The 12187-nt window shown below is 48.7% G+C and overlaps 1 protein-coding gene across 1 annotated transcript; it reads right to left on the bottom strand.

Moving 5' to 3' along the window:
• Window positions 1-9046: 9046 nt before the first annotated feature.
• LOC117837051 (QWRF motif-containing protein 7) lies at window positions 9047-11387 on the bottom strand. Its single transcript, XM_034716611.2, has 4 exons — window positions 10427-11387; window positions 10023-10349; window positions 9813-9920; window positions 9047-9568 (listed from the first exon to the last, which is right to left on the bottom strand). The coding sequence occupies exons 1-4, from the start codon at window positions 11006-11008 to the stop codon at window positions 9461-9463; spliced, it is 1125 nt and encodes a 374-aa protein (XP_034572502.1). The 5' UTR covers window positions 11009-11387; the 3' UTR covers window positions 9047-9460.
• Between the last annotated feature and the right edge of the window lie 800 nt (window positions 11388-12187).

The following is a 12187-nucleotide window of genomic DNA, read 5'->3' as shown; positions in this document are numbered from 1 at the left end:
CAAGTCATTGACCCCTCCTACATCATGATCAAAAGATGGCTCGCTGAGGCTATGTATGGAACTGGAGTTGTTGGGTCAGGATGCTACCTCACTATAATAGCGGCGTGCTTAAAGCCAGATATTGAAAGGCTCCCTAGTTGGTTTATAAAAGCTAGAAGCATCGATGCCAAGACTATGAAGAATGCACATTTGATCGGCGGCGATGAAGAAAATGGCTATACAGTTGGGATCACCAATTCTAAACTGCCCGATAGAAGACTTGAAATTTATCATGCGGGCAAAACCAACTAGCTAGAAGAGGGAGTATTATTCCTAGCAAAGAAAGGCAAAAGAGGGCAAGGAATTGAAGAAGGCTCATCTTCGCAACCAGCTCCAGAAGTACCACCACCACCACCCAGCTCAAGCTACTAGCAGACGGAGTTCCAGAATGCACCAAGCTACGAGGGAGTTTCTGAAGGATGGCAGTAGGAGCAATGGCCAGAGACATTGGTAGAAGCATGGCCGCAAGGCCCGTTTGCACCACACTTTAAGTAGCCGGCGTATCAACCACGACCGGAATTTTAGCAACTGGCACATTCACTACCGCCACCACCATATGCTTTTCATGGTTACATACCACCTCCTTTTCAGGGACCCCCATCATATGCTCCATTGTCTACTCAGTTCAGCCACCTGCCACAGCCACAAAGAAGTGCGCGCATCATCAAGCCACCGAGAGGATTGAGGATGGAAACACAAGCATCACCTATCAGTTCGGCATGATGGGAATTGTGCCTCAAGATCAGTATCAAGGTGGAGCGCAGGAACACTACGAGCAGGGATATCACTAGCACCAGCAACAAGGATAGCCACATTATGAGCTTCCACAAGATGACCTGGATGAAATACCGAAGGGACTGAATAAATACGCACACGTGTGGTTTGAATTTTCTTTTATTTATTTATTTCAGCATTGTGTGTTGGGTGTCCGTAATATTTTCTGTCTTATTTTCTCTTTATTTTAAGTTTGTGTGTTTATTTCACCATGTCATGCTTAATAAAATATGCATCACCTGAACCTAATGATATGTTATTAATTATGATGGTTTAAGTTCTTGTCATGTTGAAAGATGATGATCGTTACCACTTTGTTTAAATTTCGTATATGGTTATTGCACTATTGAACTAATATTCTCTCTAACACAACCTGAAATTGACATAAACATGACCTTATCTTTTTGTGGAGGTTATGATAATTTGGACCCATATATTTGTTTATTCCTCTCTCTTTTAAATGGATCAAAGGCCCTTTTATTTTTGTTAAAAATTATGCTGACCTTGTCAATAATCCTTCTTGCAATTGCAGCCATAGATTGCAAAATTTATGTTTGGGTGAATTGATTCAGGATCTAATTTTGTGGTATGAGACTTAGAAGCTGGCCATTCCTTTTTGTGTAACCTTTTATTGCATGCTTTTCTGTCCATGCATTATGGATTTCTACACTGGAAATCTTGCAAACCTCGTTGGGCATACAAACCTAAACCCAAATACATCATTTTTGTGACTACCTCCTTGACCACAACCCAAATGAGTATGGAAATTATTTTGATGAAGATTCAGAAGATTATTCAGTACCTTTTTAAGAAAATCAAGACCTAGAGGCAACCACCAGTGCGTGGAATAAAAAGTGAAGGAAACAAAGGAGGCCAATCGGGCTGGACACCCACAGGCTGATCGGCCTGGGGTGTTGCCCCCTTTGTTGACCCTGAATTTTGCTGTGGAAGTCCCTCCAGAGGAATTAAATAATTTTTTCCAGACAATCGAAGATTTTGGTACTTATATCAGCAATTTATCTTTCTTCCTTTTCATGCTTGGGGACGAGCATTGTCTAAGCATGGGGGAGAGCCATCGCAGTATCTCTGACTACTGCTGAGCAAGTAATATGTTGCAAAGAGGTCTGATAAGAAAAAAAACATATTATGGAAAAAGAAAGAAAGAAAAAGGAAAAAAAGAAAGAAAAACAAAATGAGAATAAAGTACTCTCAGTTTTTGAGCGTCATAAAGATCCCAAGTGAATTCAAGATTAAGGGTTATTCCATACTCATTTTCCAACCATGTGCAATCCGATTACGAGAACTTCATCTGTATCTCGCGATCACTCTTTGCCCTTGCACATGTCCATTATATAAATGTGTGTGTTCATTCTGTCCCTCTCCATAATCAATTATTTTCCATGACCATTTTGACAAGTCTCTATAAGATCCATCAGAAGTCTTTCTTCTTTTGATAATATCCTGATCATAATATTTTTGCCAGGACTAACCTTCCTAAAAATCCAGATAAAGCCTCACACATAAAGGTTGGAGAAGTTCTAGCATAGGTTTGAGAGACTTGATGAGCTTAGAGAACCTGAGCAATTGCAATGAAGTTTAATTTGTTGATCTTGGTTCAGTTTCTTTTGAAAAAGTTTTATTGAAAATCTTCTGAGGCTTGTTTAAAATTGAGAGAAAAAGAATAAATTTATTGTGGAATGTGCTTAAATGATATCTACCCTCCATATTATAGAAGCCTGGTTGCAACTTGAATATTAATTAAAAAATTCTATGAGAGCATTATATTTTCTTATGTGTAACCAAATGCAGGATAGAACACCGAAAGTCAACGCTGATTTCTATTGAAGACTTACTCGAGGACGAGCAAGGTTTCAGCAGGGGGGATTGTTGGCACTCGTTATTGACATACTTTTACCCCTATTTATCTTCAATAATGACATGATTTAATACCTAAACTATTGATCACACCTAATAAACCGGTCATTTAAACTTGTGCTTTGTATTTTGAAGGATATTCTGCAACCTAAAAGCATATTTTTGGATAAAGCCCTGAACGAGCAATGAACCATACGAAGACAAAGGCCAACAGGCCAAGAAAGGGCCCAGGCTGATCGGCCTATTGGGGCTCAGGCTGATCGCCCAGAGGCTCCCCGATCCCACCTCGAGCTCGTCTTTGGCAAGCAATCCTCCATGAAGACTTAGGGGCTAAGTTTGTGAAGATATGGCAAGGATCGCTTCGGGATCAAAAAAGAATCAGAGAAGATCAAGTGGAGATTTGAAAAGTTGTTGAAGATCAATCTCATCCCGAAGCTATTGACGTTCCAAGCCCACATACAAGAAGAAAAAAGACTCCAAAGCATCAAGGGAGACTTGGAGATGAAGTAGGACACGAGGGGCCAAAAGGAAGGCCCAGACTAATTGGCCTAGACCCTCCCATGCTGATCGGCCTCGGGGTTTCCTTTGCCCCCTCGTCTTCCAATTTTTGCCATGTGCTCTCTAGACTATAAATACCCCGAAAATCCACCGAGCCCCATATTCGAGATGATGTACTTGATGTGAAGCAGCAAAGAAGGAGGAGGACCTTGAAGGACACCTCTTCAAAGAGCTGATGGTCGTGCAGTTGTCAGGGGTTAGCGTAGTTGATCCTCTGCCGACGTGATCACCCTACAAGGAAGATCACACTGGAGTTCTAGAGCTAGGAGTCATCAAGATCAAGCTAGGATCTCAGTGGTGATCTTGTGATATACAATCATTCATGGTGAAGTAATAGATGTGTTCATGTTCTTAGCGATCTAAATATCTCCTTCGATGGTTTTATGCTTTATCAAGTTTGCTTGCTTTTCAATTTATGAATCGATGATAGATTGCTTAGGTAGTGATTGGTTGGCTACATTAGAGTTCCTAGCCAAGCTAAGACTAACTCAGCCAAGCTTCACCAGGCTAACTCAATGCAAGTTACCTGTGATTGGTTTAGTGGCTTAAGATAGCCTGCATCGACAGAAGCTCGTGTTTGGTTGGGTATGTAGTGTGATATGGTGACCTTGTATTAGTTGGAGGTGAAGTTACCACTCATTCATCTATATCCCCTGCCTTCTTTACCATCGACTGCTGCAGCATCTATGGCTACTAATTTTTTGGTCCGAGACCTCGCTGGTTGCTGGCGACAGCACTGCGGACTCTGGATGTTGCAACCGCCATTGCTGTTGTTGTGAACCTTCTAAGAGAGAGATTCATGCAAAGATTTTTCTGAACTTTGAAAACACTAGATTGTCCAACAGCATTTCCAGAGCTTGATCTAATTTTGAACTCTTCAGCATTCTTACATCTAAAAAATGATCACCTAAATGCCTGAATCTCAAGCAAAGCAAGAGGATAAATGAAGAGTACATTCAATGGGAGTAGTGCCAAAAAACAAAGAATAATGTCCAAGGAGTCAGAAACTGAGGGTCATGTGATCCCACGATTGGTAACTGATCGATTTGGATTAGGAAAAACTCGATTTGATATCTTGTGAGTTGAATTTGTGTACTAAGACACTAGATTTGGTGGAGAAAGAATCGAGGGTGAATTATCACACCCTGCTGCCTGGTTGCTGCATCACAAAGCTTGTGATTCACCTGCTTCTGTGGCCATGGCGCTTGGCTTGCTCCATGTTAATGAGGACCAGGACAAGGATGTGTCCTCTATGCCGTAATCAATGGATGTGGCACTCCTAGCACCTGAACCGTGGTAGCGGCAGGTCCATTGTGCTGGCACGACGCCCTTGTCGCTGTTCACGCCTTCCACGGCCTCCGGCACGGCAAATCAGCATCACTGTCTGAGTCAAGAGGGAGGTGAGCCAGGCTGCTAGCACGCTGCTACAGCGGAGGCTCGACCCTCGAGTCAGCACAAGTGCGGTGCCCGCGACAGCAATGGATCCACTGCACCGGCACACCACCCTTGTCGCATGTCGTTCACGACCTATGGCACAGCATGAGTCAAAATGGATGTGAGACAGGCCGTCAGTGTGCCGCCGCACTGCCGCAGTGCAGCCTCAGCCCTCAAGTCGCATGAGCGCAGCGCCTACAAGGAATTTGTCTCAAGGAGGGAGATGATCGGAGCTTCATGCGCTAGCAAAAGGACACGGTCGATGTAGACACTGGAGGCGACCCGAAGCCCCAAAGCATCACCTGTGCCACCGACACCATTGCACAACCTGCATACATGGAAACACAGCTCATTTGCATCTCCAGCTAGCTAGGCTCGGGGGCTCCTTTTGCATTACCGGAGCCAAGCTAGTTGCCTGAGTAGGCAACCAATCATAGGTAGATTGCACTCTATAACCCTAGATATAGGGCACCTTTGGTTTTCTTGCTCGCCCACCTCACCTTGCCTCGCCTAGCAAGGCTAGGCTTGCTAGCTCAGGAGAGTCAGATTGGCTTGCCCAAGGAAGCAAGGAAAAACTTGCTTTCACAAGCATCGAGGCAGCGAGCAAAGGATCCAAACAATATGTATTGTGCTAAATTCTTGCCCATCAAGGCTAGGCAAGCTCCGGTAAAGGTTCCAAACGTCCCTATAGATTAGCCACCCTACCAATCACAACCTTAGGGTGTTCTTGTGGTCATGGTGACCAGATTTGCATGACTGATCTACCAGACATGTTCTCTTGATTGTGCTCTTAACCTGCTTGCACTGATAGAGGTGATCATGGCACAATCTTTCTTATGTAAGGTGGAGGGTTTCGGGATCTGGACCGGAGGTGTAGATTTAAAGATGCTTTTACTAGGATCATATCTGTGTTTCTTTGCTATCCATGCTCAGAATTACAACATATGCATAATCTAGGTTGCTCTAGATTGGTTACCTCTGCTCTATCTATTATCTATCTGTACATGCTTAGTAGATTGGATCTGAATCTGTCATAAACATAAAGTTAATACTAACAATGCTAGTTGAAATAGATCTTATGCTATAAGTTCCATGATTGATAAACCTTGGGGGAATACTCTGAGGGAAGAGCTACAAATGATCTGTACGCTTGCGGTTCACAATTGGCGTGCTAACAGCCGTCAACAGTGCCACACGCATGCAGCAGTGCCGATATTAATGCCAGAGTCCACAGGGCCCTCACTCCCTGCGCCCCCGGTGACCACGGGGTACTCACCCCATGGACCACTGTAGGTCGACGCAGGGTAGCAGCAGGGCTGCGCTGGTGAGGTGGAAGCCCAACCCGGTGAGCCGACGAAGAAGCAGTAGCCGTTGGTAAAGCTGGGCCTGACCAGGCGAGCTCCGTCCCCCACTAGTGCCCTCCCATGGATCCTCCATGGGAGGCCTAACGGCCTAGGTGGTGCCATATCCGGGGATGTCGGTGCCGGATCAGGGTATCACCAGCCCAGAGGCGTCGGCCATCGCCGGCAGCTTCCATAGCAGCAGTAGGAAAGGTGAGGGTGAGGGGGGATGTGGAGGGGGAGGAGGGGGCTTTGTGGGGAAGGAGATGCACCCGCCGCCGCCCTCATCATGGATGGACGAGCTTCCGCCGACAAGCTCTAGTGACGGCGAGTCAGAGGGGAGGAAGGAGCGGCACTGGAGGTGAGGGAGGTAGCGCCGCCCGAGTTGCCCTAGGGTGAAAGGGAAGAGTTAGGACTTGTTTCACAAGTTTCACAACCCTTCACTCCAAAAAATTTGTGGCGTCGCATGTCGCGTTGTATGCTGCATATCCCTCCGTTCACTAGCCACCCACTGATTATGTCGCATCAGCTGGCACACCGATTAACCAAGCGCAAACAACCACGTTCTTCGGCAACTAGGACCCAGCCATCACATCTGGACATCCCATGCTCCGCGCGCTGCTGCACCACAACACTAGCCCGCAAGAGGTCGAGGCCTCAACCCAGACGGGGGAAAGCTCGAACAGAATACGGTGCATGGAGGTGGCCGTGGTGGGCGCCAGCGCGGCGGGGCTGGTGGCCGCACGGGAGCTCCTCTGCGACCGCGACGACCATGTCATGACCATCTTCCTGCAGTCCAGCCGCGCGAAGGGCACCTGGGCATACGACCTATTGGGCTATTCCTCCCAATGGAGGATGACTTTGATCCCAGCAAAGTTCAAGAAAAACAGCCTACAAGCCCAGCTCTTGTGCACCATTGATTTGTTGCTTGAATCAATAGTTGAGATTGCTCCTTGAGAGGAAGTAGCAAGCAAGAAAACCCTAGCCCCCATTTTCTCCCAAGTTCTAGACATCACTTGGAGAGTGAGGGAGAGCATAACACACACAACACAACCAAGAGAGGAGATGAAGAAGAAGGAGAACCAAATATGTCCAGATTTGGTTGCTCCGGGCAGATCAACCTCAAGCTCATGATTGCAGGCTCAAACGTACTTGGATTTGCGCTAAACTTGGTGAGCTCATTCTACACTTAGATTACTTTGATTTGGTCAGTTGCTTTGAGGTTTGGTTCAGCAGAGCATCAGATTTGAGAGTAGTTTTGTCAGTTCGGGTGACTCTAGTTTCAGCACTAAGCAGTTTTGGTAGATGATCAGTTTGGATGGTAAAACGGTGTCCGATTGATCTAAAACTTTGTCAGTAGTTTGAGGACTCGTGGAACTACATTCCTACCAAAATCTGTGCACAGTGGAAATGTAGTTTGTGAGATACAATCTGATTACCTAAGGTGATAGAATCTGCATATTCTCTATTTGACAGTAGCCACACCTCTTGTTAGTGGTTGTGGTTGTTGTTGCAAATGCCAAGTTGCATTATGGTGAATGTGTTGCTACTGGTGTAATCCTCTAGAGGTCCTAGAGAAAACTCCTTATAATCATTTGATTATAGTGGAAGTTTGGAGTGGACCGATTGATCCCGAGAGTTTTTACTCCTCACCTTGAAGAGGTTTTCCCATGTAAATTTATGTATCTTTGTGCATGTGATTGCTATTATTCCGCTTTGTATCTGTTGGTATAGATGTTCTCCTCATTGTTCATCCCAAGATGAGTGATTAATTGGTACATTGTTGCTGCCATTTATCTCAACACGACCCACGCGCGAACACCGACCCCCTGGGCCGCGACCCGGCCTCCCCCGGCGCCATGCACGCGTCGCTGCACACCAACCTGCTGCGCAAGCTCATGGGCTTCTTAGGCTTCCCGATGGCTGGCCGGGCCTTCGCGGGCGACACGTGCGTACCTCGTCTTCGTCGAGGAGTCCGCCGCGCCGTGCGCGTAAGGCTCCGTGTCGAGGTGCTGCGCATGGCGCCCTTCGACCAGGGGGAGCAGTGGAGTGGCGTGGCGTGGGGAGGACGGCGCTGAGGCAGAGGAGGTGTTCAATGCCATCGTCGTCTGCAACGGGCACTACATGGTGACTCTGGTCCCCAAGATCCGACGTGTCGTCTGCTGTCTGCTCCCTCCGGAGCGGGAGTCTAAATGGGTGGCCACCGTCCTGTCGGGGCAGGCGACACTGTCGAGCGAGGAGGGCATAATGGAGGAGGCCGGGAGGAGGCCGGGAGACCCAAGCACCGCATGCCCGCACACGCATGATCATGCTTGAGTAGGTAAGCCAGTGAACTCCGAAAGACTCGACGCACGTTGCCGATCAATGGGCAACCGGAAGTTTTCACTTTTCAGGCTAGATTCAACGATTGTGGCTGAGACTGAAACTATTTATGCTTGCGGATGGTTTGCTATGACGACCAGGAGCCAGGAGGAGCACATCAACTGGCTCGCGGTCGCGGACCAGTCGGGGGAGCCGCACCTAGACTCCTGGAGGCGAGGAGGTTGGATACGTTCGAGAAGGCAATTTGGGGGCTCTTGGTCGCTGGACGAAGGACGACAGTGGCACAAGTGCACCTTAAATAGGATCAAAGGATCAAGAATTTGCAACAAGTTGCAATCTATAAGCATCCTATTGTTATCCTACTCTCTAGATGCTTACTTTTTTTGTTTTCAAAATTCTTGGAATAATTGGGGCGCTCTAAACAAGAAAAGAAATGGTTTCTTGCATTGCTTTGAAAAAGACATTGGTCCTCCTTCTTGGGCCTATTGGCCCACTAATTGGGCATCGCGTAGGCCATTGCCGGGCCTCAAATTCCATCCATTCGATGGACATGGGCCTTCTACAACACCGGGATGGTTGTAAACACAACTTAACGAAACTATCAGATTATAACAGGTCAAGGTCAAATTAAAATAAATTTTAAAAAATGGATGGTTTTCCTTCGAAATTTTGTGTTCTGTAATCTAATAAAGACACTTCCTTGCTGTACGTAAGTAGCCGAGCTCATTCTTCTGCTGGGAATCATAAATCAGTTTACATAGACACTTGACAACTCAAATAACAAATTTTGAACATACATACAAATCCCATGAATAACTCAAATTACAACCATAAACAAATTTGCACACGCACAAATACACCACAAATGCCCCTGCGAAGGCAATGAATAAATACCTCATGCATGTATACCCCCAATAAACTAGCACACCTGGGCGTACGTGGAACACGCGCACGGCGCACCTCTCTGTGTACCGCTTAACTTATTTTCAGACACGCACGCACAAGTAATCACGCGTCGAATCAGATGGCGACGAACACAAGTCTTGCGCCTTAATCAATTTTCTTAATTTATAGTGGGTGAGTAGTTGTACTCTGGCTTCTGTTCATGTCCGGTCCGATCAAAAACACCAACCGGAAGCTGCAAACGCCGGTGCGGCGACGGCCGGCCCCAGGCGAAGCCTCTGCTTTGCCTGGATCAGATTTGCCCTGAGGCTCACCTCCTGCATCTGCACAAAATGGCAAGAGAAATAAGCTCAACACAATGCTGAATGCCCTACTTGTAGCTGGTGGTGTGTCGTGTTGATTTCACTCCTTAGCGTGAGTCAAGAACAAGTACTGGAAGCTGCGAGACACTAGCTTGGAAAGCGAATAATGGAGTATCCGGCAATCAATATATCCAGTAGTTTTAGTACCGCCTTGGCTACGGCGAGATGCCGAGACATCATCTCTCGAGAATGACCGGGCACCCACCTGCAAGCCGGTGACGATGCTAGACAGCCGCGTCGCTTCCTCCAGGCACTCCACCTCCTGCTGGATCGTCCGCGCGAGCTCGCCCAGCGCGCCGCTCGTCGCGCCGGCCTGCAAGCACACGTGTGTTGTATACGAAATCGTGATCGATCTAGCTGATGAGCGTGCGGATTCGCAATGCGTGTCCTAAGAGTAGATGCGTGCGCTGCGTACCTTGGCGTAGAAGGTGTCGACGATGGCCTCGATCTCGTCGACGGTGCCCACGCAGGAGAACACGGTCTCGTGCAGCGACTCCACGTCGGCCTCCGCGCCGGCGGCCAAGGGGACGCTGGTGCAGGCCGCGGAGAGGACGCGGCCGAGGTCGGCAGTGGCGTCGACGTGCGGCCTAGAGAGGGGCTCCCACGACGCCAGCAGTGGGAGCTGCGGGCGCAGCAGCCGGGCCAGCTTCAGCTTCTGCCGCCGCCGCTGCGCCACGATCCGCTTCGCCGCCTGGATGTTGCGCAGCTCCGCCACGCGCAGCCACGTGTAGAACAGCTTGTTCTGCGTGCACGCGCCGCGCCCGTGAGAAATCAAACGGAACTATCGAGAAATCTGCAGGCGGCATGCTGATGGCTCACCTCGGCGGCGGAGGTGGCGCGTGCCATGGCCTTCTCCATGCGCGCGTTGGCGAACCTCCACTGGAGCAGCCGCGCCGTCAGCATGCGCGCGCGGTGCGCGGCCTCCTCCTTCTCGGGCTCCTCCTTCCTGCGCGGCGCCATCATCTCCCGCAGCGGGCCGGACGGCCCTTTCCCGGCCCCCGCGTCATCCGTCGTCGTCGTCCCGGTAGTGCTCCGCCTCCGCCTCGTCGGCTCCCAAGGGCCCCTCGCTGCGGCGGCCCCAGGCTCGGGCATCGACCGGCGCGGCGACATCATCAGGAGCGCCGCGTCGCCAGGGCTGCTGCCGCTATTCTCCTTGCTGCTCAGCGTGCGCCGCGGCGGCGGCGCGTCGGCGCTGGGCAGCGGCTTCTTGTGGGCGAAGGAGGCCGCCTTGCGGAGGGACCGCGTGAAGTTGGCCGCGGACGTGGAAAGCGGCGTCGCGCGCATGCCGTCGTAGACGAAGGCGCCGGAGCCGGCGCGGGAGGCCGTCGTCGCCGCCGCGCAGGGTCGCCGCGAGGACGCCGACGACCGCGGCCGCGGGGAGCCGCCGCCGTAGGACTCCATGGACACGAGATAAATATGGATCGATATATAATAATTAATATAATAAATTAATAAATACAGGCTTCTCTGTTATCTGGCTATCAGTGCATTGCTCAAACGGCCTAAACACTCGACGAGAGGAGGAAGAAGAACCAGGCAATGCAACGGCTGCCTGGCTGGGCTGAGATAGCTAGCACACGAGCTAGCTTGTGCTTGGAAGAGATCGAGTTGCGATGTTGTGATCATGGCGAAAGAAGTGCTTTTTTTGTGAGGGCAAGTCACTCTCATGACATGATAGAAGAACTATATGATGTATATTCTCTCCATTAGGTACGCCTTTTTTTTTTGACATTTCTATAACTCGATCATCTTGTGGTTTGTTCGCGTTAAGAGTGTGAACCAAATCGGCGATTTCGCACGCTGATCAATTACGCTGAATGATTGGAAACTTTTACTTGGCAGTTTATATGTGTATCTATCGAGATGCATATACGGGAGCATATTTTCATGATGTATTTGGAGGCGAAAAAGTTGTTTGTGATGGGTTTTTTGGAAGCATGTGAAATGGATGTTGTGTATTGGGGTGGTGGGGTTTGGTGGGAGAAAGGGAGAGGGAACCATATTTAGAGTGTAGAGTGTTGATCGAGAGCTCGTACGTAACCGCGAGCTGAAAACGAGACGCGGAGACGGTTCGGCCGTGCCCACGATGCAGTTTCTCCTTTCGTTTCAGCCTCACACAAACGCACCCATGTCAAGAAAAAGCGAAGGAAGACAGGTGTCAACGTTGGGCGAGATAGGTGGGATATTTGAGGGTACGCCGTACCTGTCTTACAAAGAAGTTTGTAGCTCTATACTGATAACTGATCCAAGGTCAGATATCATGTGTCCCATTCGTACCTCAACTTTAATGGGCCCAACTTCTTTCCCCAATTTTTATTTTCAGGTTCATCCCTCGTCCCGACTAACCATCCACTCTAACATGCCAGATCACTCACTTCAACAGAAAAGAAAATATAGGTGACTGTCAAAAAAATGTGATTCTCAATTACCAATTGTTTGTCTGAACAAAACACCCATCATTTTAAAAAAAAAGGAACGACCGTCGTCCACCGTTGAGTTGTAGTATGAAGCATGCACAAAAGAAGAATAGTCTTTCCTTAAGCATATTTGGATGACATAACATGCCAACGTGCAGGTGCT

Source organism: Setaria viridis, chromosome 9 (genome assembly GCF_005286985.2).
Source record: "Setaria viridis chromosome 9, Setaria_viridis_v4.0, whole genome shotgun sequence".
In the NCBI taxonomy this organism is placed as follows: domain Eukaryota; kingdom Viridiplantae; phylum Streptophyta; class Magnoliopsida; order Poales; family Poaceae; genus Setaria; species Setaria viridis.
Note: the sequence above shows the minus strand (reverse complement) of the source record. Positions and strands in the feature narration are given on the sequence as shown.

What these genes read in the sequence shown, in the direction of transcription:
- LOC117837051 (XM_034716611.2), bottom strand. Translation starts at nt 11,008, where the DNA reads ATGGAGTCCTACGGCGGCGGCTCCCCGCGGCCGCGGTCGTCGGCGTCC. An exon ending in GCGCCACCTCCGCCGCCGAG is followed by an intron (nt 10,350 to 10,426) that starts GTGAGCCATCAG and finishes GCGTGCACGCAG; the next exon opens with AACAAGCTGTTCTACACGTG. An exon ending in TCGACACCTTCTACGCCAAG is followed by an intron (nt 9,921 to 10,022) that starts GTACGCAGCGCA and finishes GTGTGCTTGCAG; the next exon opens with GCCGGCGCGACGAGCGGCGC.